The following is a 26,437-nucleotide window of genomic DNA, read 5'->3' as shown; positions in this document are numbered from 1 at the left end:
AGATTGAACTCGCAAGTATACCAAAACAACCTAAGTTACAAACTAAATGTCATTTAGTCCAACCATCCAACGAGACGGAGGCCTGCAGAGCAACTCACGGAACAATACACCACGCGCATTTTCTTGACATTTCGAATAGGACGATGGCTGACGCGCATGTAAAGCTAGCGCAAGTTGATTTTAAACTTCTCCAGTCCATCCTCTAGATCGGCTTGATCTTGAAATGAAGGGTGATCAATGAAAACACAAAACACTGAAAACAAAAAATCAGGAAAATTTGGTTGAAAACAGGTAGGAGCACACGCACCCTCAAATCCTGAATGAGATAGTAAAACACGCGCAGACCCTCTGGATCCTCGCTATCCTGAATGTCAACAAGCGAGCCAATCTTAGCGGTCTGTAACAACTACATATCAATACCGAAACGAAACCGGGACCAGACAACTACATACTTCGAATGCAATGTGATCATTCCCAATCCGGATTTCCAGTTCCTGCTTGCCGACAATGTTTTTCTTGGGCCAGTTTATGTCGTCTTCCCTAAAACGAGTACAAGATCATTATCAGACAGTTTGGGAGGCTGAGTACGCGCGCACTTAGTAACTTCACTGGCCTCGATAATCCTCTTGAATTCTTTCACAGCTAGCGGGCTGATCCACACTGAATCCAGATTAAAATCAATTTTGACATTGAAGTATTGGTTTCCTGACACAACATGAACACATACTCTCTTTGCGGATGAGGCTGTCATTTCTGTAGTTCGAGTTGTTGGCATATCGCAGACGGCCATGCGAGTATTCGAATTCTAAAAATTCATGACCATGCTTTCCTGAGTGCCCAGTACTGATGCACCATTAGTGTCAAAATATCAGGTCGAGGAATTGAGGACACGCACTAGTACCTAGAGTATATATGTTAGTTTGATTCCAACTGAAACCACGTTCCTCACCGAAGGTAAAAGGGATCGTTGTCTTGCGAACTCATAACGAACGGAAAGAACAGTTCAGTCACAGTTAGTCACGGAGTCACACTGAAGCACACACACGCTTCAGCGCTTATTCAACGATTCATTGTCAACATCTTAAGCCCGGCTCCTCTAAACGCGTTGGGAATGTTAGCCAACGGCGGGATGGCAAACATGCAGACTCGACCTGGCATGCCGGACCTACAACAGATGTTAGCTGTAGGAGTCTTTGAGTCTTCTCCAAGGACATTAGTAACGATCCTAATTTTTGTTTACAGAGAGCGAGTTTCTTGCGAAAGAATCCTACTGAACAAAAATCACCGACCGAGCTGGAAAATCTTCTGAAACAGATTCAGGCAGTGGCGCCTAGTGCGTAGATCATTCTTATATGTTATAGTCCCTTTTTCACCAAAATGGTTATCACAGTACAACTGCAGGCTCAACAGAACTCGCAGATTAAACATCATTCGCAGTCTCAAGCTGAGGTATCATTTACTCCAGACCAGATCAACGTCTTACGCGCCCAAATACATGCGTTTAGACTGCTTTCTCGAGGGGTTCCCCTTCCCGAAGGGCTTCATCAAGCTGTGCAACTTAACAGTACCATTATCCCCGATCTTGAGAAGCTCCTTCAACCCCCAGACTCATCTTCACGCATCGTGGATAGCGCCGTCAAAATATCCAAAGCCCCTGATGTTGCTCTCAAAACCGAGGAGCAGGCGGTCGTGCTGCCTATCAACCCAGCAGATATGCCGAAAGGCCCTTTCCTCGAAGACGATGTCAATTCTGGTATCTATCCTTACAATTCCTACCGCCATCCGTTCTCACAACTGAAGCGTCATGCCGAAATGGACCCTACCTTATTTGCCACCCGTCTTCAACGTCTCCTTGTTCCTACCATCATGCCTCCAGGGCTCGACGCCCAGCAGATCCTCAATGAACGGGATCGCTACATCGACGCTCGAATTCAGCAGCGAATGCGTGAGCTCGAATCTATTCCAGCCACAGTTGGAGACGAGAGTTTTGAGAATGACATTGTTGAAGAGTTTATGCCTGATACTAACTCGCCTCTCTCGTTTCCTTCCACGTCTCATGGCAAATTGACTGCCCTCATTGAACTCAAATCCCTTCGCCTTATCGAAAAACAGCGTACGATGCGTGCTCTCGTCGCTGAACGACTCACTCATGGTTCACTTGTTCCTCTGAATCGTCCTGACTTCCGTCGTACACGCAAACCAACGATCCGTGATGCACGTATGACAGAACAGCTCGAGCGCAAGCAACGTCTCGATCGTGAACGACGCGCTAAACACAAGCATGTCGAACAACTCACTGTCATCTGTAATCATGGTCGCCAGGTGATTGAGGCCAACCGAGCCGCGCAGGATCGTCTCACTCGACTCGGTCGTTCCGTGCTCAATTTTCATGTTCAGACTGAGAAGGAAGAACAAAAGCGCATTGAACGCATTTCGAAAGAACGTCTGAAGGCGCTCAAAGCAGATGACGAGGAGGCATATATGAAACTCATTGATACTGCGAAAGATACCCGAATTACCCATCTTCTTCGGCAAACAGATACTTTCCTTGATTCTCTTGCACAATCTGTAATGGCTCAGCAGAACGAGGGTGCAGGTTTGCGTGATTTCGAAATGGAGGACGCGCCCGCCTCAGAGGCAACTTTCGGCGCTCAGGTTAGTACGGACGAACCTCAAGATAAAACCAAGGTCGACTACTACGCGGTCGCACATAGAATTTCTGAGAGAGTCACTCGCCAGCCCTCCATCCTCGTTGGAGGCACCTTGAAGGAATATCAGTTAAAGGGCTTACAATGGATGGTCAGTCTGTACAACAATAAACTGAATGGAATCCTGGCCGACGAAATGGTAATCACTTCTCGCATAGTTTATTCCTTTGCTGACGTTTGACTGTAGGGTCTGGGAAAAACCATTCAGACTATTTCCCTCATCTCTTTTCTTATCGAATCCAAAAATCAGCGTGGTCCTTACCTCGTCATTGTTCCTCTTTCTACCATGACCAATTGGTCCGGGGAGTTTGCCAAATGGGCTCCAGCCATCAAGGTCATCTCCTACAAAGGCAATCCCGCTCAACGCAGAGCGTTGCAAGGAGATCTTCGCGTGGGGGGATTTCATGTCCTGCTGACGACTTACGAGTACATCATCAAAGACCGCCCTGTTTTGAGTAAAATGAAGTGGTTGCATATGATCATCGGTGTGTCCTACGTGTATTGTTTTCATTGCTGCCCCATTCATCTCTTTTTACAGACGAGGGTCATCGCATGAAAAATACGCAATCCAAGCTCGCTCAAACTCTCACCACCTACTATCATTCCCGCTTTCGTCTCATCCTCACCGGAACTCCCCTGCAAAACAACCTACCCGAGCTCTGGGCTCTGCTCAACTTTGCTTTGCCAAAGGTCTTCAATTCTGTGAAATCATTCGACGAGTGGTTCAATACCCCATTCGCTAACAGCGGTACCGGCGACAAAATCGAGCTCAACGAAGAGGAAGCGCTTCTGATTATCCGTCGTTTACATAAAGTACTTCGGCCATTCTTGCTTAGACGTCTAAAGAAGGATGTAGAAAGCGAATTGCCTGATAAGGTCGAAAAGGTCATCAAGGTCCGCATGAGCGCTCTTCAAAGTCAACTTTACAAGCAAATGAAAAAGTATAAGATGATCGCAGACGGTAAAGGGTATGTGTTTCGCGGAAGTTTGTAGTTATGCTGACTCGATATGATTCCACTTTCAGGAAGAGCGGAGGTGTAAAAGGTTTGAGCAATGAGCTCATGCAACTCCGCAAAATATGCCAGCACCCGTTCTTATTCGAGAGTGTTGAAGACAAAGTAAACCCCAGTGGCATGATAGACGAACGTATTGTTCGTACTTCTGGTAAACTTGAGCTCTTGAATCGAGTACTGCCGAAATTCTTTGCTACCGGACATAGAGTGTGTTTACCTCCTCGGTAGTGTTTGATTTGAAAGCTAACTTACATCCTGTCAAGGTCCTTATCTTCTTTCAAATGACCAAAGTCATGGACATCATGGCCGACTTTCTGAGATACCTAGGTGTCAAGTTCCTGCGGCTGGATGGAGGTACAAAAACGGAGGAGCGTGCCTCCTTCGTCACTCTCTTCAATGCCAAAGGATCGGAATATAAAGTCTTCATTCTCTCCACTAGGGCTGGTGGTCTTGGTCTAAACTTGCAAACCGCTGATACCGTTATCATGTAAGTTTCACCTGAACGTATTCTAGTTCCCGTTTGCTGACATATCTCGTTCTCTTTTGAACAGCTTTGATTCCGATTGGTAACAAGCTTTCTCTATAAATTAGCCTGTATAAAAGCTGACGTCGTGCATCTTCCCATCCCCCCCCCCCTCCCCCCCTTGACGCCCACTTATCCCATCACAGGAACCCTCATGCCGACCTTCAGGCTCAAGATCGTGCCCATCGTATTGGTCAAACAAAGGCCGTCTTAATTCTTCGTTTCATAACTGAGAAGAGTGTAGAAGAAGCAATGTATCAACGTGCACGATACAAGCTCGATATTGACGACAAAGTCATCCAAGCTGGTCGATTTGACAATAAATCTACGCAAGAAGAGCAAGAAGAATTATTGGCAAGTATCTGTTTTTCATTTATACGTGCTATTTTCTAATTAAGTACATAGCGGTCTATTCTGGAAGCCGATCAAGAGGAAGATAATGAAGAAGCAGGGGATATGAATGATGACGAGTTGAATGCCCTTATTTCACGTAGCGACGAGGAGGCTGAAATTTTCCGAGAGATGGACATCAAACGTGAACGAGATGCCATAGAGAACTGGAGGGCCATGGGCAATCGTGGGAAGCCTCCACAACCATTAGTACAGCTCGAAGAGTTGCCAGAGTGTTACCAGACAGATGAGCCATTTGACTCAAAAGATGCGGAAGAACTTGTCGAAGGTCGTGGACAAAGAAAGAGGAATGTCGTAAGCTACAATGATGGTCTTGATGACGATACGTGGGCTATGGTACGTTTGTTCAACCATTTTTCCCCCTGATCTTGAGCTCAGATGTTGCATCAGGCATTAGAAGACGGCGAGGATCTTCAAGAGTTAACTGATAAGACTAGAGAAAGGAAGGAAAGACGAGCCACCAATAAACTCCTGAAAGAAGCCGAAGTGTCAAATCGCGGTACTCCTGCCTCTGATACGGAATCTCGAGGACGAAGAGGAAGGAAGGCAAAATCAAAGTTGAATCACGACGAACTTGCTGTTGGCTCGAAACGAAAACGGGGCGCGATGAAATCCATGTCTGTCACCCCTTCAATTGCTGAAGACGACGATGACGATGACGAAAGGGATCAGGTACATTCAGATTTTTACAATGTTCTTTCGCAACTTGCTCACTGCATTTGCAGAAAAGACGAAAAACCAAGGCTTCCGAACCATCCCCAGCCCTGCGTGAGAAGATGAAGAAGGCTTTCAACGAGTGTTACAAAGCAGTTCTGGCTTGTGAAGCTGAAGAGGGCCGAAAACGTTGTGAACTTTTCAGAGAAGTACCTGACAAGAGAGTACGTCGTTGGTCATTTCATAAATTATCCATTGCTCATATTGCTTCAGGACTATCCAGACTACTATCAGCTTATCAAGCAGCCTATCGCCCTATCTCAAATACGAAAACGTAGCCAAGGGAACTTCTACAAGGATGTTCTTCAGTACAAATCTGACTGGAAACTCATGTTCAACAATGCTCGCACTTACAATCAAGAGGGATCCTGGGTTTACAATGATGCTGAGGAAATGGAGAAGGTCTTCAATGCGGCATATGACAGGGTCATAAGCGGTTCAAGTCTACCTGGGGCGATGTCTACAGCTTCGGGAAGCGGCTCGAATGCAGGCTCATATGATTCAGCACTAACGCCAATGGATGACGACGAGCGTCCGCCTCCTCCGCTTAAATCGAGAGGTTCAGGAAGGAAGCAGGTGCTCAGCGATGAGGAGTATCTCACTCCTAGTGATGATGAATGAGTGAACCGTGTTTTGCTGCCCTGTAATTTTATCGTTCTTTCTTTATTATCGATTGTGTATGTAGAATTTTTCATTTCATATCAATACTTAGTGCTATAGGTTTTCAGCTAGGAGGAAATATACAGAAAATGTATGAAGATACACTGCGAAATCGACAACTTTCTATCAGTGGAAAGAATATATGTATCGCAAAGATACGCAGAATCAAATGCAAACCAAATGGTTTTATGACATGATAAAAAGAATAACAACGGATAAGTAAAAGTTCAGAAACGACGAAGCAAAGAATCGGCTGATTGAGTAGTGCGGAAATTTCACTATGGATACAAATACACGGACCTGCAGTTATTACATGAACCGTGGACGGTGACCTTCAAACATGACGCTTTTTGAGAGATTCCATTAGACTTGTTACACCCTGAGGCTCTAGAACCACCTTAGAGCCATCGCAACGGGCTTTACTCGCGAACTCAGAGCAGAGATTTGCGATATCGCATTCCTGAATGAGGAGTCAGGACTTCCAAACATGAAACAAATAAAGTATCGGACCTTATATTGTGGATCCCGAGTAATGTTTCGCCAGGCGTCAAGAACGGGAACGTTCTCGTCGCTCTTGTCCACCGGCGGAAAAGTGGTTCTGCCGTCGCATTCGACAGTCGAAAGGAACGGTGGTCCGTTCTTCTCTGAATTGATATGGATAGGGTTACAAGACACAGTCTGCAGGAAATTCTGATTTGCGACTGTGTCTACAAACGAAGATTGTCCAGAGGATTCAATGTGTTGAATAAAGTCAGCTTTTGTTTTAGGACATTCAGAATCGTCGTGTCCTGCCTCCGACTCTGACGACGAGCCCTCACGTGCGCTGAACAGAGGATCGGAAGTATGGGAAGCTGGTGAGGATGAGGCAGACGTAGTAGGAGAATTGTAGCCTGGATTGTTCGTGTGGTGAAGGACGGGGCTGACCGCTGAGGGTGATCCTCCGGTTATGAAAGAATTCACATCCACCTGCTGCTGCGGGCCGAGGAATCCAGCACCTCCGAATAGGTCATCCAGCGTCCCAGAATCGTGACCGGTAGATGAAGGTGTAGGCCACTGTGTCAGTGTACTCATATCGAAGTTAAAAGGGCTCCGATCATTGGTATTATTAGATGGTGATTGCGATTGCGAACCAGACACTGATGACGAGTTCGTCGGTGGTGTAAAATGGTCAAAGGCGGACGTCAATGAGAAAAACGCAGGATTACTAGCAATAGTGGTATAATTTTTTGGCAAAAATTCATCGCTGTTGGTTTTGCCAAATCCAAAGTCCATTTGCATCGCACCATCGGTAGCGGTCTCCTGTGGGCTTTCGTCAAGCAAGTTGAGCACACTGGGATCGAACGACATCATAGACGTCATATCGAGTGGATTGGTATATTTAGACGGATCGGGAGCGGTGTATGTTATCCGTGGCAAGGTGGAGAATAGTGAGTTGTCGGGAGCAAACAAGGGACTCTTCGAAGACGCTGTTGATGTGCTCGCTGTAGGCTGCTTTGGAACGGAAAAGGTGAACGATGCCTCTTTGAGCGCCATGTTCTCAGATTGTAACCTGGAGAGGAGATCACGCAAGTTTTCATTTTCGGTCGTGGCCTGTTGATTTTTGGATTCAAGTGCGGCAACCTTGTCTTCGAGCTACAACGATGAACCGATTAATATTGGAATGCCTGTTTTATCATTGGATGCTTACATCTTTGACATGCTTTTCTTTGCGCTCCCGGAATGCTCGCTGAGCTGCACGATTTTGCTCTTTGCGCTTGATGAGACGAGTTTCATCCTTTGATCAAGAACTAAATACAAAGGAAGTGGAAGGGCGATAGGCGAAGCTTACCGGGCCCGAGCCTGAACTCTTGCGCTTTGACGACGCAGCCTTGTCCTTCTTGCCAATTGATCCTAGCACCGTTGAAAATTCACAAGATTAAGATTGGAATGGAATTAGACACTAATCACAACACACCTGTATGAGCACTCTTCTGACTTGGCCCCTCACCCAGATCTTCGTCGCTGGCCTTTCGCTTCAATCCAAACTCAGAGAAGTCTTCTTGCGGTGAGCTCTCTTCAGGACTCTGTTTACTCGAGCTTTCAGCGGCCTGGGGACTAGGACTGCTATCTTCAGAAGGAGGAGTGATACTAGGTAAGGAGTACTGGGTGATGCTTTGAGGGTTGACGCCGTCTACAGCTCCAAATCCACTTGATTGATAACTACCATGTTGCCCGGCACTTGGAAACTGCTTCTGCAGAAGTGCAAGAAATTCTTCGTCAGGGAGCTGAGAGAAATTAGTTGCCTGAGAAAGGTCCCAAAGAGGAGCGAGGTTAGAGAAAGACTCCATCAAGCCAAGAGGTACAGAAATGAGACAACGGCAAGCAGGCGCAGTGCTTGACTTCAGCAATACTGTTAAAACCAGCAGAACGAGATGATAGTGGAACGGCGAGCGGTCGAGTCTGGGTTGCTGACTTATCTACTGAGATTACGTAATATATGCAACTTCGGCGCCGTTCGTCTTTTGACTCACTGCTCTGTTCCGCATACGCGTACTAGTTCTCAAGCTCGGGCAAATCTCCGGAATGTCGATTATGAATAACACTGTACGGTATATATATTACATATAACAAAGAGTCCCACTTCTAAACGCTGTTAGAATCACTACACGTAGATGAAGTTAGTTACTTCAAAGGATGACGGACGTTACCCACATAATATTCAATCTCGAGCTAAAACACCACTGATAAGTTCCCCACCTGGGTGTGAAGGACTTCAAACTCACAAACAAAAACGCAACCTTCCTTGGCCACAAGAGGTTCAATCCTGAAGGATTGTATATATCCGTGTTCAACTTGTCGAATAACTGTTGTAGGCGCTTCATTTCCTGACAAAACAGTTGATAAAGCACCAGTATTCATCTAGAAGCAGATAAACCGAACCCTTTCATAATGCGTATCAAAAACAACAGAGAAGAGTTGTAGGGTGAATATGGAGAGAAGATTATCTATCATTGCATGGCGAAAACTATGCGCCGATATAAGAAGCTCGTTGATAGAGTTCATCGATTCCAGAAACTGAGTCGGCGTTATCTAAAAAACAGATCAGATGCTGTTATTCAGGCTGAGATAAGTCTTACTCGGCCTTCTAGTTCCAAAAGATAGATTGGTGCAAATTGTATCAGCTCTCCTCCAGTATAGTCTCTTTCGACTCTAATGATTTCCCGAGGATGGTGCAACCCAATCTGACCTATGGGACGGGAGCCATATGCCGAGCCAGGTGGAGGGGGGCCAAAGTAATATGATGACTTGGGTATTAGGGAGCGACTACGACTATAGCATGTATGCGTAGTCAGCATAGAAATTTCAATGCGAGACTACGAACATACGCTGAATCTTGTAAAGTGCTAAACTTGTGCGAGTTCACTGTACCATATGGATTGATAAGCTTCTCTCCATTAGTCAAGGGGGGATCCACAAGGTCCCAGGGTTGTAGTGGCCTGGGCTCGAACTCAAGCTGAAGGTTTGAGCGTGATAGATTTCGACCAGGAGAGAAAATGACTCGGCCGTTGACGTCCACAACGGAGTCACCGGCTTCAAGCAACTCCCCGCCTCGAGCAGCGACAAATGTTTCATCCTCCATCGGCTGACCTCCTACTTCGCGTTGCAAAGGATCCCAACCTTCTTCTGAAACCTCGTTCTCGTTCGCCATGTCCTTCTCATCCCTATCTTCGTCCAACACAGTTACACCAGGAGTACTCGCCACAGAATTTGACCTTGTAAGTGGAGGACTTGGAGGTAAATTTTGCCGTGATATCCTGACTTCATGTTTACTGGTGACATCTATAACATCGGATGAAGCGCCCTCTCGTGAGTCTTCCTCGTTTGAAGCCATCCCAATAGTTTCAGCGAGAGATAAAGGATAATGTGTGTGAATGGCTGAATGAAGCCACAGTGTGATATACTTACAGTCAAGCCTTCTGTCGTTAACACGCTGAGGCTATTGAAGGGTTATGAAAGCAGGTCGGCAAGAGGCCGAACAGGCGCTAAAAAGAGACGCTAAGTATGTTCTAGTGGCTTGTTTTCTCAGCCTGCAGGTAGCCCATATTCAAGTTGGCCGTTATTTTCCAAGTGCGGCTGATAGACACACCACACGGCTTTCCTTTCGACAGACCAGGACCTACCAGGACCTATCTAATGTCCGGAAACAATACTATAAAAATACATATTATATAAACGATATTCAAAGTCTAGGAAGCCTAAGAGCATATAAAGGACGTACTTCTATACATAATTATTATAATATACATAACGTCGTGAATGGCTGAAGATTGGCCAGATTGAATTAAATGTATGTCGAAATTATGCCAGTACAATGTCCGTCTGAATAGTAACTTCAGACTTTTGAACGGGAAGAGGTTGCGGACTTCCAGTATTTGTGATTGATTGATGATATGGGGGAGGCGTTTCTAGATTCAATGAAGACACTACCGGGGTCTGATTCGGTCGAAGTGGTGTGTACACAGAAGAGGACAGCGCCATCGTGACTTCATGACTATCATCATGAGGCAACCTGATTCCGAATTCATTGCAATCGAATGATGGACTCGACGCGAAGTCGACGGCCATTCTACCTCGATCTTCATTAAGTGATGTTTGGTGATTCGGTGACACCGGAGGTGAAATGAAAGGAACAGGAAGTTCCCTCTCCTGTTGCTTCCTTTGGTGACGGTAGTACAAGAAGAGAATGAGAACAAGCAATGAGGCAAAGGCGACTGAACCCAGAACAATGCCAGAGACTTGACCAGCAGAAAGCTTTTTAGGAGATGAAGTTCTGTGTGCGAAACCAACTCCACCTTGGGATGATCCCGAGATAGAGAATATTCTGTCCAATATGATAACATGAATACAATATCAATCTACTGAGAGGTCTAATTTTACTCACATGTATAACTGAGAGATGAAACTGGAACCTAATAAATAATATTCATCTGCTTGAGGATCAGACCATTCCTCGATTATGCCAATGCAACTATTTCCATTTTGTAAAACAAGAATGGTCTCGTCCATTGGCACAGAGAGCGGGCCAAATGTTAACGTTAGACTCATTTTTGTGTCACAGGGTATAGCCCATTTGTTGGTGGCGGTTGTCAGAGAAGGAAGGAGCGATGTATCCTCAATCCCACCATCTGTATATACAAGTTGAACCAACGGACTGAGCACTGGGTTACCAGCAACCAACACTTACATATTGCCCCAGCTATTGCTTGAGGGAAAATCAAGGCTGACTCGAAAGGATCCACCGCTGTTGTGAGTTCGCCGCTTTGGGACACGTTCACATTACCACCACTTTCGAAAGATAGTGAATCCATGGTGATGAACCAATCTGTTTGCAAAGATGTAGAATTTGAATTCAACATGGACTTCCAAACAACATTGCCCTCATAGGATGCAGTGTCCGGGGATTGCCAATGGAGAACCCCGCCATCTGTCCCGGAATTCCTTGGAGGGTTCAGCATCATCCCAAATGTGAAGTTGGTTTTCCCGGGATTTCTAGTTAGCCAGCCACTATAGACCGTTGCGGAGAAATCACCATTACGACCTGATCACATTTAGCCAACACAGTAGAATTATCTTTCGCATTGGTCATACCGTTTGTTCCAAGCCCAAAAACACCAGAGATTCCGGGAGAGAAGAGATCTGAAGAGGTGTTTGCAACAATTACTTACCCACGTCCTGATCAGAATTAGTAGAATCAACATGAAAGTCCTTACTTACATGTTTGATTCGGATATGGCCACACTGACCCATTCGCTTGAGTGAGTTGACAATTCTCCTCTACCAAACTCCCACTTGCATTTGTTCCTACCAAAGACATATTTTGTACATCAGGCAGTTGCTTGGCAGTAGTAGATAGGTTGGCATTGTAGCTGAAGGTCTCAGTTTTGGAATCAAAATGGGTCTGTGTATGCAAACAAGCAATTACCTCGAAACTCCCTGACAGTCATTACATCCAACTCCAGCAACAACACTGTAACCAGTACCCGTTGTGACGACAAAACTGAATGACTGTTGGTCAGGACCAGGTGACTATGGAAGAAAGAATGTTCAGTGAAGTGTGAAAGAAAAATCAGGATGCATACCATCCCTACATCCACGGAATAGCGTGATGTGTTGTCCAACGTTAGCGGTATTATTAGTGTTTCAAGTGAAGGGTCCGTATCTCGCTTGTCCAGCACTGCTGCCACCGAACTGCTCAGGAAGACCAGTAAGCTACAGCTGACGAGGTCATAATGCATGATAGGTGACGATCAATGATGATGGGGAGGACAAAGATGGGGAATCGGTGCTCTTCGACTTTAAAGAGAACAAAATTTTGTGCTAACTAATTTTGCTTTCTTATTGGGTATTTGATAGTCTTCCTCCAGGGAAATGTGGCGCATTACCAAAGATGCCCCAAACATGATGTGAAGCAAAGCGGTGACTATCCAGAGTCACAGTGGCGCTAATTTGAACCTGCAGGGAACACTTTCACTTTTTCATAAAGCTGAACATCTTTAACACATTCAATGAAGAGCAATCTTAATCAGTGTATGTTCATCTTCAGCTAGACCTCAACATACGAAGGTACCTTCGGTGCCGAATGACATTCTCAAACTTTGTGAATCGTGCCTGTATTTGTCCCCAGAGACCTCCAGAGACTCGCAGAGAGGATATAGATATCTCGGGATTGCTGAAACCTCACCCTGGTAAGCGGCACAGTTTTCAAACATCGGAGCACACAATATCAACACGAGCGTCCGGACGAATAACGATTGAGTGAGTGTGTAAAACTCGACAGTATTGTGTTGGATGGCGATGAATATACCTATATATTCTAGGAATTCGGACCGAATAGCAGAAGCATCAAGCACGTAATCATCTTGTAGGTTGTATTCGACGGCGTTACGAGGCTGGGTTATCAGACTTCGGACTTTTTTCTAATATAGCATCAACAATGCCAAAGTTTAGAGCTTCCTGGGCTATCGATAGCGTTAGAATAGACCCAAGACAACAGAGACATGCAAAATACCTGTCATGAAGTAATCACGTTCCAAAGCCGTTTCTGACGATCCGATTAGGGCTTTCGTTACTTTCAAATAAGCCCGGAGACATACCAAAACGCTTTAAACCATCCGCAAGACTTTCCTCTGGTTTTCCGCAGTGTTTTTGATATATGCCTGTAAGCAACTCCCTGATCCGCAATATTTCTTTGGCGTGTATGGCAATGTCGCTTGCTTGGCCGGATGCTCCACCAGAAGGCTCTATGAAGTATGAGAACCGAACGCAGATGGTATATCATGTATTCGCGTACGATGTATCATAATGCTGGCATTAGGAAGACAATGTCGCTTCCCTTTCTCTCCTGCAGATAGCAAAAGTGAACCCATGCTCGCAGCTTGACCGATACAGTATGTGTGTATGGGAGCCGAGACATACTGGTGATTGATAAAGTCAGAGAATGATTGTAAACCTTCGAAGCCAAGGGCCAACCTGCATCTAGTCTTGTAAGCATTGAACATAATGAACATGATGGTTCATGCAAATGAACGTACTGTATCATATATTGCGAGGCCCGCAGTAACACTACCTCCAGGAGAGTTGATATAGAGATGAATTGGTTTGGTAGTGTCCTCTGCCTCCAAGAAGAGCAGTTGCGCGACAGTGAGGGTCGAATCTGTGTCGCGTATCTGGAAAGAAGATGGTAAATATTTGTATGACTAGGTAGCAAGGATATGAATACAAGACTAACCGGACCATAAAGCATTATCACTCTCTCACGAAGTAAACGTGAAAATATATCATAGGAACGTTCTCCTCTACCCTAAGTAATGAACGCACAAAATTAGGGCCGACAGGAACCAGAACCAACGAGAACCGACAGTTTGTTCAATCACGATTGGCACAAGCGAAGAGCTAGCTGGAGAAAACGATTGATTTGCTAGTGGGTGATATCGACGAGAGAGATGTTTTGCGCCAAGTCTAAAAACTGAAGCAGGGCGAAACATGACCGTAATGATTAGCCTACCCTCATCAGAAATTCCACCCTCCCGTGACGCGTGACCACTGGCGCGTCCAGAAATTTACCACGTTTTCTACTTGAACTACGACAACCACTGGTTGAACCACCTACCACGTCGCTGTTTCGAGGACGTTCCATGCCGTGATGAATTCTAGAATGTTCCATTCACCCCGCTCTACAGAAGCACCTATGGACTTTCAGTTCACCTCGAGGCCCAATACAACGCCAGTTTGGAAATCAGGCGACGATCTTAGCACACCGCGCAAAAGTTTGTCCAATGTTCAGTTTTATGTGGTTTTTGTTCTAAGAAACTATTCTGCAGGGTCACATGATGATATGAATCCATCCACACCAGCAAACTCATCATCTTTCGGTTTCGGCGCAAATCGCAATATTCCTTTCATCTTCGCAACACCGTCCCGACAGACTCCTGAGCCATACTCCTGGGCTCCTCCACCCAATGCTTCGCCGGCTACATCATTTCCTTCGCCATCTTTGAACGAGATTAAAGATGTTGACATGTCAGATGCCAGTCCAGCCAAATTAGAGGAAGAATTCAAGTCGAATAATGACCGAGCTGTGGCTACCGGGGCCCTACGGAGAGTGTACAGAGCGCGCCACAAGACTCCCCAAGGGAAAAGATTCGCTTCCATGCGTGACCGGGATTCAGATAATGACCCTACCGTCAGTGATGACGAGGACGAACACGCATTGAATTTGTCGAATCAAAATACTTCCAACCATTACACTCTGAACGTCTCACCAGCCTCGTCCCCTTCTGATATGCCTTATGTGTTATTAGGGTGGGTGTCTTAATCCGAGGATTTCGCAATTTACTGATTTACAAATAGTTATTTACAGTTTTTCTTCAACCTTTCGTTGATTTTAGTCTTCCTTTACCTGCTATTGCAATTCATTCTCACTGTGCAACGTGATGTGGAGCACCGGATATCGGAGTACTCAATGGGTATGCTGCATGCATATGTCGCGACTGCCATACTGATGTCAAACGTTAGATAGCGTACAGGAAATCGCAAGATGTTCCCTGCAGTACCGAAACAATTATTGCGATAACCCCGCAATGCTGGCACCGGCTCTTGTTCATCAGTGTGGTGAATGGGAGCTGTGTATGAATCGAGACCCTACCAAAATTGGACGTGCCCGCATCGGGGCTGAGCTTATAGCAGAGGTCGTAAACGGATTTGTTGAGCCCATCAGTTGGAAAACCCTTGTGAGTTCTTCTTTTTCGGAATACACTCGATCTAAATGGTCCCGAATAAAGACTTTCACATTGACTTCGTTGTCTTTCTTAACTGTCTTCATCAACACTCTTATATCACTTTACCGTTCCCGACATCGCGCTTTACCTGAGGCACATCAAACTCAACCTCTTATGAATGGGGCTCCGTATGACACGCATCAATACGGACTACCACCTGCAAACACCCCGGCATGGGCGCGAAATTGGAAACGGAATGATGACGATGATCAGACACCAAGTGCAAGGCGTAGAAGGTTAGGAAGCGGTATTTCCGTAAAGGTCAAATGATGTCGATGTGTTTTTGCACATAAGTCTGTATTGATCTGGTATTGATTTCGATCTTTCACAAAGATGAACATCGAAAATACATAGATGAAGTCATTAGCAAAATGTGCCTGTTTGCCATCCCACCGAGCCAAACTTATGTTGTGGCGCATCGATTGCGGCTGAAGAGGGTTGAACGTTGAACGTTGATTACCCACTAATCCGATGCAGTCTGCCTGTGCTCTGCTTGTCCAGGTTGGAATTTGACATAAACTTATTCCTCATTTAGCTCCCGGTGTTCAAGCAAGGGGCAACTCATGCGGCGGGCGCCCACGACATCACCGAAAGCAAGGGACGACCAGTACCGGCTGTGTATCCTCTCTCATGATCATTTATCATACATATCATATGTCGACGTCGCCACATTCTGGATCCCAATTATCGGCGTACCGGTTGGACCCGAAGCTCAAGGAATATGTTCGGTTCAGTTGACAAGATACGTAATTGTTGCTTTGAAATTTATATACTTCGACGCATACATATGAATTTCTACAACATATTCAGCCTCTGTTCAGCCTTATTCAGCTGGATCGGAGGTCAGGTTCAGATTTCAAAATCCATCACATCATTGATATCTGAATGAATAGCATATGGAAGTTTCGCCATCCAGAACGGAATCAAGATCAACAACAAAGACCCTGAGCAAAGGAACCTTCTCCCAGAGAATCACACGCTGAGCATGATGCTCTCTGATGCCCTGTAACGCCACGGCGCCTTCACAACACTCAGGCTTTGTCCTTCTATTCTCATTTCCCTGAAAGTTGCTTCTTTGCGGAGATGTCCCTAGATTTACACCATCGCTTAAATAGAAGAAACTAGGACAGCCGTGCCGTGAGCCGTGGCGGGAGGAAGGTAAGTGCAACATTTACCTTGCTCAACTCAGCAAAGGGCTGGGCTTGTATATTCCAGGACCGAATACACACGATATTATTGTATCCCTACATATATCCTCTCCTTGTATTTACTTATGAACACAAGGTAAATGGGGCGTATATATATTGGTGGTGGCCGCTTCGCTAAATAGCCTTTGTAACCCCTTTCATATATGTACATCTCAACTCATACTCTCATGGGGACATAGGAAAATTTCGATGATCATGCATTCATGCATGAATTCGGAGCAGACCTGATTGGTGGGGAATTGTCTGGAATTGTCTGGAAAGTCTCCGCGATTATATAGACAGCATCGTTTGCATGAGTTCGCATGCTGTGAAAGATAATCCGAAGTGGTAGTAGGGAGCAAACGAGAAATGAGTATTGAGAGAGGAGTTCGGATCCACGGTATAAGTCTGGTATAAATACTTTATAGGCCTTAGGAAAACACCAAGAAAAGAATCGGAAAAGGTTATGTCCAAAGAGGTTCTTCTGCTTTGACACCAGACAGCAAGAATAGGGATCCGAAATTGTGGCACAAGATGCAAGGCACGTTGTAAGCAACTCGAGTCTCGAAGTTCAGGTAATCAAGTATGTAAGTTACCCGAAAGACGAGATGACAGTGCAGATAAGGTGAACGATCCCTACAAAGCCGAGCAGCATGGTACTTTATTAGATCGAATCGTTAGTGGTGTGAAAGGAGCTGTAGGTCAACTGCAGAAATATTGAAAAGGAAATTGCTTCGAATCTGATATGAATGCATGTTCATATCTGTTCATATCGGATGTATTTAGCCACCCAAGGACTTGTACTTGATTGCAACTCGTGATTGAGGATCTGTAAGAAGCCAGCTGTAATGAGGCTGTATGTTGTATGGTGCTAGCCAAATAGGCAAGGTTTCAAGCCTTTTCAAGCACAAGGGAACAGAATGTAGATAGATTACAACAAAACATGCAGATGAATATAAAAGGCGAATTTCAACCCTCTAATCAGGAACGACTTGAAACCCAGAGAAGATTAGTTTGTATATGAGACGAAAGAGAATCGTATTGATCATTTGCCACCGCCGGCCGCTGCAGCCTCCTCTTTTTTCTGTACGCCAATGAATCGGTCGTAAATAGATCGACTTTCACACTGGAGCTTACCTTCTGTTTCGCGCGCAGAATTTCGGCATCTCTGGATCTAAGAGTGAGGCTTTGAAGGGAAAAGAGTAGTAGCGAGACTTACGCCTCCTTGCGCTTTGCTAAAGAGCTAGCACTTTCCTTTGTTTTCTTCGCATTGGCAGCAGCCTTCTTCTGTGCTTTAAGGCGATCTTGATCACGCTGGTTGCCGCCTGTGGAAGAGTACTACTAGTTTAAAAAATGTGCGTTATTGTAAAGCAAGAGACTGCTCACGAGTCATAGTCGTTGGAAGTTACTGTTGAGAACGTTGCCACATGCAACGTGGACGACCGTGGTGGGCGGAGTTTGGATTTGAAGATTAGATAAAGACATTTCCTATTTGAACAACAAAACCTCCGCGTATATATTGTACTCGTACATATATGTATATGTATGTACAGGCATATATAGTGTATAAAAGTATATATTGTAGACTGAAGTAAAAGTAAATAATCCATGGAGTTGAAAAAGCTAAATCTGTCAAGCTGAGTCCAGGTCAAGGTTAACCCGAGAGTGGAAGATTCGGCCCGGACTACACGTTATCGTATCTAATCGTGCTCTAAACGCCAATTATTTCGTTGCCAAGATCGTTAGTTACAGTTTGTCGACGTTCAGGAGACAGTTTCGCCGCTTCTCTACTCGCTCGCCGTTGGGCGAAGCTAAATAAGGTCGCGAAGCTGTTGTACTTGATAGAGACTTCAACGTAGTTTGAATGCCCAATGTTGTGATTGACAGACGCGGTAACTGCGCATATGCATGCAAGTTGAATGGCCTGAAGATCATCCAACACACATAATTATTGTATGCTCAACGCCATGGAAGCAATAGCACCGCGACGGACTCATGAACCAGCTCAAAAAGGAAAAGTTGTTTGCCGGAATATATTGTACATCAAACTAGATCAAACTTCACAGCATGGTGTTGTGGCCGTCAAAGAGTTTTGAATGGAATGTTGCTAAGCTCAGATTTGAATTGCGAAGGATCAACGGTGCCCTGTATATAAGGACCAAAATTATTTCCGTGACGGAATCGAGATCCTCGCGTGGCACATTTAATTTCCAATCTGAGCGTCAGCCTCTGATGTGATCGCGATTGTACTTGTCTTAAATTGCGGCACTGCAAGGTTGAACAAACTTCTTTTCACCCCCACTAATTACTCCTGCTTGAACTTGAACTTGAACCGCCATGTCGTCGTCCCTTCGACACCATAGGGATGTTCGAATGCACGATCCCCCTTCTGCTTCTACCAATGGTGCTCCTTTAGTCTCTCCAGCCATCGCTCCTGCTAGTTCTGCCACCAATGGTCCACTTGCTCCTTCTTCAGTGATCCAAAAACTCAATAGTGCAAACGAACAAACGTGGCTCCTCATTGGTCGCGTCGCTGAACAAATGGGTGATCTCGAGCATGCACTTTCCGCCTATGAAAATGCTTTGCGGCATAACCCGATGTCGCTTTCGGGACTTACACAGGTTGCTGGCATTGCTCGGATCAAGGAGAATTATCCCAAGGTAAACTTTCTCTTTCCGCGGGTCCCTGAAACCGCCGGCTTTCTTTGCTCCTATTTACTCATTCCAAAATCTTCGATCCGATCACTTCTTTCTTATGTCAGGCTATCGAGTTTTTCCAGCGAGTTCTCAGTCTCCAGGAAGACAACGGCGAAGTCTGGAGCGCCCTTGGTCATTGTTATCTCATGCAAGATGACCTTCAAAAAGCATATGCTGCATATCAGCAGGCTCTTTATCTCCTTCCTAACCCAAAGGAAGATCCTAAACTTTGGTATGGAATAGGAATTCTTTATGACCGATATGGTTCCCTCGACCATGCCGAAGAAGCTTTTTCTTCCGTCCTTGCAATGGACAAAGGTTAGTTCATATTGTGTACCTATGTAACAGCCGCTTTATTATTAATGATGGAAGACTTAGATTTTGACAAGGCCAATGAAATTCTCTTCCGACTTGGCATCATCTACAAGCAACAAGGCAAGTATGATGATTCGCTGGCCTGCTTCGATCGTATCCTCCGCAATCCCCCCAGCCCGCTCGCACATGCCGACATATGGTTCCAGATCGGCCATGTGTATGAGCAGCAGAAAGATGTGAGTTTGTTTCGCGCTGAGATGGCATTATCTCTGACATATATTCATCATAGCACGTACAAGCCAAGGATGCGTATGAACGAGTCGTGGCCGATAACCCTGTTCATGCAAAGGTTCTTCAACAGCTTGGTTGGCTCTATCACCAAGATGGTTCAAGCTTCCAGAACCAAGAGCTTGCCATACAATACTTAACCAAGAGTCTCGAAGCCGGTGAGTCGTTTTCGTTTCCTCGTCGCTTCTTCCAGGCATTAGTTCTTACTGCTCACCTTTTAGACTCTTCTGATGCCCAAAGTTGGTATCTTCTAGGTCGAGCGTATATGGCTGGTCAAAAGTACAACAAGGCTTATGAAGCTTATCAGCAAGCAGTCTATCGCGACGGCAGGAATCCCACCTTCTGGTGTTCCATCGGTGTACTGTATTTCCAGATCAATCAATTTCGTGACGCACTCGACGCTTATTCCCGAGCCATCCGCATTAACCCCTACATATCCGAAGTCTGGTTCGATCTCGGTAGCTTGTACGAGAGTTGTAACAATCAAATCTCTGACGCCATCGACGCTTACGCCCGAGCCAGCGAACTTGATCCCGGCAACGTTGTGATTTCAAATAGACTACAGCTACTCAAGACTGCACAGGCTACTGGAGGTCAACTGCCTGCTGCCCCAGGACCTCAGGATGTGCATCCGACAGCCTACGCCAGTGCAGTTGTTCCGCCACCAGGCCTTACTGGTCCACCTTTACTACTTCAGCCTCCCAATCAGCGAACCTCATTTAGGTTAGAGTCAAGGAATACCCCTAATGAAATTTCTCTTCCTCCACCGTCACAAGGACTTTCCACGCGATCTCCTCCAGGTCCATTCCGTGGCGGTCCTCCTCCTCCTGTCAATATTGACGAAAGTCGTCACACGTCGTTGCACACACCTTTAGCCCCAATGGAACTGGATGGCCATGGCAGAGATTTTCTCCCCAGTCGTGAAAGCGGTTCTCGTGCTGGTGCTCCTGGTGCTCTCCTCCTTCATCATCCTCCAAATCAAAGCCCTGCTGATGACGTTCGAGCTCGCCCACCGCACGCAGATTATTTCCCTCGTCATCGTGCTCCTTCCTCTCGATCCTCTTCCCCGCCTCTTCCTTCTGTCCGAACTCGGCCATCTCCGCCACCTCCACCCCCATATTCAAACTTTCCACCTCCAACCCGCACCGTTGGTCCAGGCCAACCCATGCCTACTCGTTCACCTCGTACGTACCCTTCACAGCCACCGGGTAGATCCGAGCACGAAAGCTCTTGGGACCGGCGTCCCGGTGAACACTGGGAGCCCGGTCCAGATCGTCGGTCTGCAAGGCACAGCAATGATTATCCCCAACCCTCTCCGTTTTACCCACCGCGCTCTCCGGGACATCATTCCCATCGCGGTAACAGTCCTCCCGAACCATCTCCCCGGTCATCGCGTCCTCCTTCGCGATACTGGGATAGTGTGGGAAACGGTAAGACGTCGTATCCCGGTACTGCCAATTCCCCCCCTCCCGGCTCTCACGATCAGGATCGTCTCATTCCTCGGGGTAGATTTGATCCTACACGAGAACCCGATGTTCGAACAGCTGGGCACCCGTCCTCGAGAGTTGCTGCGTTGCCTCCTGTCGTTCGCAGCTCTGAAAGTCCTCACCCAGCGAACGACAAGGAGAAGCGTCGACGAGCACCTGCTTCTCGAGAACCTGAGCCTACTCCCACTCCTACACCACTAGATAATAGCGCAAAGAAGGACAAGGAAAAGAAAAAACGAACCTCGTCGAAGAGGAAGGATGATGAATTTTCGAAAGGATACTCGACTGGCTCTGGTCCAGGTGGATACAAGAGTACATCGGGGTACTCAAAGGGTGGATCTCCAGGCCCTACCAGTTCCAACGGCTCTGGTTCGTCCAATCGGCCCTCTCCCACGAGTGCAATGACACCCCGTCCTCCGTCTCGTGTTGTTGATGAAGATTATGATGAGGGTGTTGCCGATGCCCTCATGGGCTTGGCTGCTTACAGACCTCCTCCCGCTGAAGGTTCTTCGGAATCGCACTCCCATTCTCCCACAATATCTTCTGGAAGCAGACACAGCGACTCCCGGCCATCAGTATCACATCGTGATTCTATCTCATCGAACAGAAGTCATATGTCTCCTCCTCCTCAGCCTATGAAAAGAGCTCTGAGTCCAGTGCCGGATGATAGCAATGATAACAAACGTTCTCGTATAGATAGCGTCAAGCGAAGAGCTTCCTCTCCTTCTAATGGAAGACGAACTCCCGTTCCATCAACTCGACCTTCGCCTATTCCTTTCCGTACTCAACCGACTTCACACTCGCCCGACTCGGTTAGACATGAGGCCTATCCTCCATCTCCCCCTCTTCCTGCGGTCCTACCTCCACATCCTCGTCCTATCGGCGCCGGCGCCGGCGTTGGAATCACTCAACCGATCAGCAGCGCTTCAATAGCTCTCCCTCCAATTGCGACCTTGTCCCCCACCTCAAGTGCACCGTCTCCTGGTGCTGGTAATGATGAACGCGAGAGGGATAGAGATCGTGATCGCATGCAGGTCGATTCTCGTCCTTCCTTGTCACCGCCGCGCTCAAAGTTGGCTGAAATACCTAGCAGATCCCCCCCAAAGCATACCCCCTCACCCGCATCAAGTGGGGCTGAGAAGAAAGAGCCTGCTTGAAATTTGATCATCGATTCATGGTTTGCTGTTGTCTTTTTTTGTTGAGTCGATAGATTGAATGTTGAACATTTGAACAGTCGTTGCTTTGCTAAGCCTATGTCTATTTTCTACATGTTCACCTGCATCTTGCTCAATAACCATGTCTGCAGATCTGTATCCAATACATGTACTTATTTTTGAATCCTATATATATGATAATGAATAACCCTTGTTGTGCGATTGCGATCCACATATTCAAGGTTTCAATCAACTTGTAAATAAAACATTCCGCAATAAAATGGTTGATATCAGTCTTCAAATGTAGTTGTGATGGGTACAAAAAGTGATATGTAGTGGTTGATCTATCTATCAAGATGCCCGTTATACTGAGTCGGGTCTACCCACGTTGAACGGTTGCCTGAAGCACGATTAATGGGTCGCCATGCGTTTTCTCTATCAATCGGCGGTGGCCCTCGCACCGAAGGAACCCTGAGAGCAGTAGAAGCACTATGATATGACTATTAAGGAAAAGACGGAACAAGAATCCAGATAGCTGCTCACGAATTGTTGCTAGAAAGTCTTTGGTGACGCATTGAGGGCTGTGAAGTTTTACTCGCAGGCGAGTTACGGAATTTACGACGAATATAACAACGTCTGCATGCTGGATTGAAAAGACATTATTCATCAGGATTTTGTGTGGATTACATGATACTCACCAGTGATTGAGACATATAGAAGCAGGAGTATCACAATTCCACCAACCACAGTCACTGGAATGGCGATCTGCAGATTAGCAGAGTACCAGGCCTGAAGACACGCCAGTGAGTAGAAAGGTACAGGAACACAAGTGCGAATGACTACCTTGACAATGTCAAGAATACTACCCGGCCGACAGGCTCCAGACGAACAAGTGCCTCCGTATCCTGGAGGAAATCAGATTACAAAAAATGCCAAAGAAATATACGATACATACCACACGGTGATCCATCAACCAAGAGTGATGCCAGTTGAATACACGAGTTGGAGTTATTAGGGTCCTGGCAGGTAATTTGACATGTATTCTGGTGGTTGGAGCAGCCGGTAGTAAGTCCCATACTGGCGCCGACACTTTGGCATTGTAGCGATACGGAAGTGCATTGACCAGAAGCGCAAGCTAGCCCATTCGACCCGCACGACATACCATTAGACGCGACGACATCTGCAGGACAAGCTGATGAAGACCCAGTACAAAACTCCGCTGGATCACAAGTAGCATTCTTTGAAGGCCTACAGACTTGGGTAGAAGGAGAAAAACTACACTAGAAAATATATGAGGATGCGTGATTAAAGGCCCGATAGACGGTAGCTTACCTGAGATGTACAACACGCGCTGGAAGAAGGGTCGCATTGAGAACCGCTTGTGAATTTACAAGTCGAAGAATCACAGCATGAGGATGTTACACCATTACCAGGATCACCTGAGGATTAATTTGAACATTTGAACATTACAACGGGAAAGAGAGGCGCACAATCTTCGCCGTCCTCGACAATTCCATTTCCACACATCTGAAGAGAAAGAAGCGAACGAGTATTGGAGGACGCATCTACCAGGCACGAAGCATCGGTCTTGCCGCCGGAACTAGTGCCACTCATTAGGGAGCCTGTAGTGAATAGTCAGCAGAGGGAGCTGATGAGGAATAAATAACTCGCAACTTACAAATATTACCGAGACTGCAAAGACTGAAGGTTTTTTCGCTTGACTGGCACAATAATGAGTGAAAATTCAATCAACGCGATTAAAAAGACCAACCGCTGATACGGGGTTCATGATAAACTGCGAGCCGGCGTTACAAGTTGAGGAACTCAGAGGACAACAAACAGTGGTCGAATTACAACCATCAGTGCAGTCGTGCTGAACGCCGCCGTCAGTATGGCTGAATAAGGTAGATCAGAACACTCACAATGGCACCGAAATTATGTCCAATCTGATACCTTACTTATTTGAGCCTTTGAATAACATTTGCTGGACGGAAAGACGAACCTCATGCGCGACAACCTGCCATTCCGTTAAACCATTGGTGGAAACGCCAGTACCAGAGGAAATAGAGCCAGTAGTACCGGAGGCATCCGTTTGGCATCTGTACATAGTAGCTATGCTTAGTCGGAAGTACGCGCCCAACTAGCGAAGTGAAAAACAGACAATGTACCGAGCCAAGCTATACCAACTTCGGTTCCAGTGGGACAGCCGCTCCTAGAGTAAGTCCAGTTAGACCATCATTCTACATGAAGAAGGAATTGCAACAAACATGAGATGCCACAGTCCGATACTATCGTTTCCCCTTTGTCCCCTCCAGTCGGAGAAAAGTGAGAGCCGGTTGTTCAGATCAACATTGGAACAGTCGACATTCCACGGAATAGTGGGATCGGCAGTGGTTGGGCACCTGAAACCTGAAAGTTGGAGTTTTAAGTATACTATTATTGAGTTCGACACGTACGTTTCATTTTGAACTTGAACTTCAACAATTCCAAGACTGACATTGAAAGTGCTCTTATAGAGAGCACTCGCCGAATTCCAGTTCATGAGAATCTGGGTTGTTGCATTCATACTTCCGCCGTAGTTTGAGACATATTTACAGTCCGCGGCAACACCCATGTAAAGCTAACGAAAAGTGGTAAGTGATATGATATGAAGATACATGTGATGCTCACCAGTTTCTGGGTGGTCGGACAACCTGCGGTGTTTCCGATAGTACCCTCAAAGCTGTGATAAGGTTAGAACAACTATTCGGGAATCAGTGGTAGAATAACAAACTTGTATGAAGAACCGCTTCCGGCAACATCGTCTCTGCGGGACAAGGAGATGTTGCCAAAAGGACCGAGTGAGATAGACTGTTCAGTGAAAGGTTTCCGCAGTACGGGGTTTAAAGCCGGATCTGTATTGAACAGAAGGTCGTCATGCCCACACATTGCAGGAGAAAACCGATCTTCTTCATGTGGTGTGAGATCAGAGTCACGCCAGACAACCAGGTTTGAATCAACCGTGTCGACTAGAATTTCAGGATCAAGATGGTGCTTGTTGCGAACATAATTATCTTTGGTCATGATATGGTGGACAACTCCTTTGTAAGAGAAAGCGCCTTCATATACGGGTGCGACACCTTCCTCTAAGTTGCCCTCGTGGTGAACCATGATTCGTGCCCAGCCCAGTTCGGACGGGGAGCGAGAAGGGCGCGGCAAAACACCAGCGGCATCCTCTCTAAGTCTTGCGTTTGATTCATCTCCGTCGATAACCTCTCCCCAGTACGCCCTGACGCTCTCGCGGAGGAGAGGCTCTGTGTGTGTGACCGACGAACGTCCCTCAGAATCAACGGTATGATATGTGATCCTGGCTGCCGGATGTACAAGGTGGTCATTGGGCCGCAAATGAAGATGGAAGGCCTCATCAAAGGCAAAAATAATCAAGCGAAACGAATCACTATAGTGCAGAGTGTGTGAGTGGGGAGTGAGTAGCTGTCGTTTGTCGTAGGAACTTAATGGTATAGGCGAAGAATAATGCTGGTGTCGTGGTAGGATTTCAAGAGATAGAGTAGAAGGATGGGCTAGACGCTTTAACCGACCGGCGCGCTTGCTAGAAGCTGGTAAAATTGTCAAACACAAGGATTATGCTCTCCAATAAGCGTTGCTTACCAGACGTTAAGTCCACTACAGAAAGCAAGAACACAACGGCCAGCGCATAAAGTTTAAGAACAAATGACATAGAAAGACCGCCCGGATAGTGACAAGAACGAATGGGCTTGGATAGGTGTAGAGAGGCCAAGTTTCCCTGCCTTGGCACTCTGCGGCGATTTCTGTGATCAAGAAAGAAAAAGGAATGGAAAACAATTTAAAGTGGTCCTGCCTGGCTGACAGCGCTGACCATAGGATCAATGGATCAGCGAGTTGCTATGATGACCCAATTTGAATCACAGCAGTAATAATAATTCAACTCAGCACAGGCCGCAA

At 46.3% G+C, this 26,437-nt stretch overlaps 10 protein-coding genes across 10 annotated transcripts; 3 read left to right on the top strand and 7 right to left on the bottom strand.

The window, feature by feature from the left end:
* Positions 1–202: 202 nt before the first annotated feature.
* C8R40DRAFT_1157729 (Mago nashi protein) lies at positions 203–984 on the bottom strand (the record flags this gene model as incomplete). Its single annotated transcript, XM_046229655.1, has 6 exons — positions 203–253; positions 308–397; positions 453–540; positions 597–660; positions 728–843; positions 950–984. 6 exons carry the CDS (start codon positions 982–984, stop codon positions 203–205), a joined length of 444 nt encoding a protein of 147 aa, XP_046092420.1.
* An 86-nt stretch (positions 985–1,070) lies between these two features.
* On the top strand, positions 1,071–6,054 carry C8R40DRAFT_1242769 (SNF2-family ATP dependent chromatin remodeling factor snf21). Its single transcript, XM_046233580.1, has 13 exons — positions 1,071–1,183; positions 1,243–1,333; positions 1,391–2,847; positions 2,896–3,193; positions 3,247–3,676; positions 3,733–3,928; positions 3,985–4,208; positions 4,273–4,287; positions 4,391–4,598; positions 4,650–4,991; positions 5,046–5,327; positions 5,381–5,533; positions 5,583–6,054. Exons 1-13 carry the CDS (start codon positions 1,112–1,114, stop codon positions 5,988–5,990), a joined length of 4,176 nt encoding a protein of 1,391 aa, XP_046092419.1. The 5' UTR covers positions 1,071–1,111; the 3' UTR covers positions 5,991–6,054.
* Positions 6,055–6,213: 159 nt separating this feature from the next.
* On the bottom strand, positions 6,214–8,545 carry C8R40DRAFT_33153 (uncharacterized protein). The gene is made up of 5 exons (XM_046234730.1): positions 7,984–8,545; positions 7,858–7,919; positions 7,717–7,803; positions 6,540–7,661; positions 6,214–6,489 (listed from the first exon to the last, which is right to left on the bottom strand). Exons 1-5 carry the CDS (start codon positions 8,354–8,356, stop codon positions 6,364–6,366), a joined length of 1,770 nt encoding a protein of 589 aa, XP_046092418.1. The 5' UTR covers positions 8,357–8,545; the 3' UTR covers positions 6,214–6,363.
* Positions 8,503–10,038, bottom strand: C8R40DRAFT_1077527 (Golgin subfamily A member 7/ERF4 family-domain-containing protein). Its single transcript, XM_046226986.1, has 4 exons — positions 9,395–10,038; positions 9,146–9,338; positions 8,949–9,098; positions 8,503–8,893 (listed from the first exon to the last, which is right to left on the bottom strand). Exons 1-4 carry the CDS (start codon positions 9,898–9,900, stop codon positions 8,696–8,698), a joined length of 1,047 nt encoding a protein of 348 aa, XP_046092417.1. The 5' UTR covers positions 9,901–10,038; the 3' UTR covers positions 8,503–8,695.
* Positions 10,039–12,507, bottom strand: C8R40DRAFT_1233304 (aspartic peptidase domain-containing protein). Its single transcript, XM_046233330.1, has 7 exons — positions 12,149–12,507; positions 11,992–12,095; positions 11,784–11,935; positions 11,658–11,729; positions 11,254–11,607; positions 10,951–11,194; positions 10,039–10,890 (listed from the first exon to the last, which is right to left on the bottom strand). Exons 1-7 carry the CDS (start codon positions 12,302–12,304, stop codon positions 10,368–10,370), a joined length of 1,605 nt encoding a protein of 534 aa, XP_046092416.1. The 5' UTR covers positions 12,305–12,507; the 3' UTR covers positions 10,039–10,367.
* Positions 12,507–14,136, bottom strand: C8R40DRAFT_1077524 (Clp protease-domain-containing protein). Its single transcript, XM_046226985.1, is given in 9 exon segments — positions 12,507–12,560; positions 12,637–13,027; positions 13,078–13,110; positions 13,163–13,309; positions 13,360–13,486; positions 13,584–13,586; positions 13,601–13,735; positions 13,798–13,869; positions 13,928–14,136. The coding sequence occupies 8 exon segments, from the start codon at positions 14,051–14,053 to the stop codon at positions 12,951–12,953; spliced, it is 720 nt and encodes a 239-aa protein (XP_046092415.1). The 5' UTR covers positions 14,054–14,136; the 3' UTR covers positions 12,507–12,560; positions 12,637–12,950.
* Positions 14,137–14,211: 75 nt separating this feature from the next.
* C8R40DRAFT_1032496 (Di-sulfide bridge nucleocytoplasmic transport domain-containing protein) lies at positions 14,212–15,616 on the top strand (the record flags this gene model as incomplete). The annotated part of the gene is made up of 5 exons (XM_046223266.1): positions 14,212–14,335; positions 14,390–14,870; positions 14,919–15,034; positions 15,084–15,298; positions 15,350–15,616. 5 exons carry the CDS (start codon positions 14,212–14,214, stop codon positions 15,614–15,616), a joined length of 1,203 nt encoding a protein of 400 aa, XP_046092414.1.
* Positions 15,617–17,578: 1,962 nt separating this feature from the next.
* On the bottom strand, positions 17,579–17,926 carry C8R40DRAFT_1164719 (uncharacterized protein; the record flags this gene model as incomplete). Its single annotated transcript, XM_046230553.1, has 4 exons — positions 17,579–17,617; positions 17,671–17,701; positions 17,753–17,858; positions 17,920–17,926. 4 exons carry the CDS (start codon positions 17,924–17,926, stop codon positions 17,579–17,581), a joined length of 183 nt encoding a protein of 60 aa, XP_046092413.1.
* A 540-nt stretch (positions 17,927–18,466) lies between these two features.
* On the top strand, positions 18,467–22,477 carry C8R40DRAFT_1180690 (uncharacterized protein; the record flags this gene model as incomplete). Its single annotated transcript, XM_046232948.1, has 5 exons — positions 18,467–19,194; positions 19,296–19,548; positions 19,603–19,781; positions 19,835–19,991; positions 20,055–22,477. The coding sequence occupies exons 1-5, from the start codon at positions 18,871–18,873 to the stop codon at positions 22,475–22,477; spliced, it is 3,336 nt and encodes a 1,111-aa protein (XP_046092412.1). The 5' UTR covers positions 18,467–18,870.
* A 341-nt stretch (positions 22,478–22,818) lies between these two features.
* Positions 22,819–26,192, bottom strand: C8R40DRAFT_1157723 (Metallo-peptidase family M12-domain-containing protein; the record flags this gene model as incomplete). The annotated part of the gene is made up of 16 exons (XM_046229654.1): positions 22,819–22,974; positions 23,162–23,263; positions 23,318–23,379; positions 23,430–23,754; positions 23,807–23,913; positions 23,965–24,096; positions 24,153–24,195; positions 24,246–24,347; positions 24,397–24,420; positions 24,477–24,573; positions 24,636–24,686; positions 24,742–24,876; positions 24,931–25,094; positions 25,145–25,196; positions 25,248–26,070; positions 26,123–26,192. 16 exons carry the CDS (start codon positions 26,190–26,192, stop codon positions 22,819–22,821), a joined length of 2,445 nt encoding a protein of 814 aa, XP_046092411.1.
* Between the last annotated feature and the right edge of the window lie 245 nt (positions 26,193–26,437).

This window comes from Lentinula edodes (genome assembly GCF_021015755.1).
Source record: "Lentinula edodes strain Le(Bin) 0899 ss11 chromosome Unknown C8R40scaffold_1, whole genome shotgun sequence".
Lineage (NCBI taxonomy): Eukaryota > Fungi > Basidiomycota > Agaricomycetes > Agaricales > Omphalotaceae > Lentinula > Lentinula edodes.
Note: the sequence above shows the minus strand (reverse complement) of the source record. Positions and strands in the feature narration are given on the sequence as shown.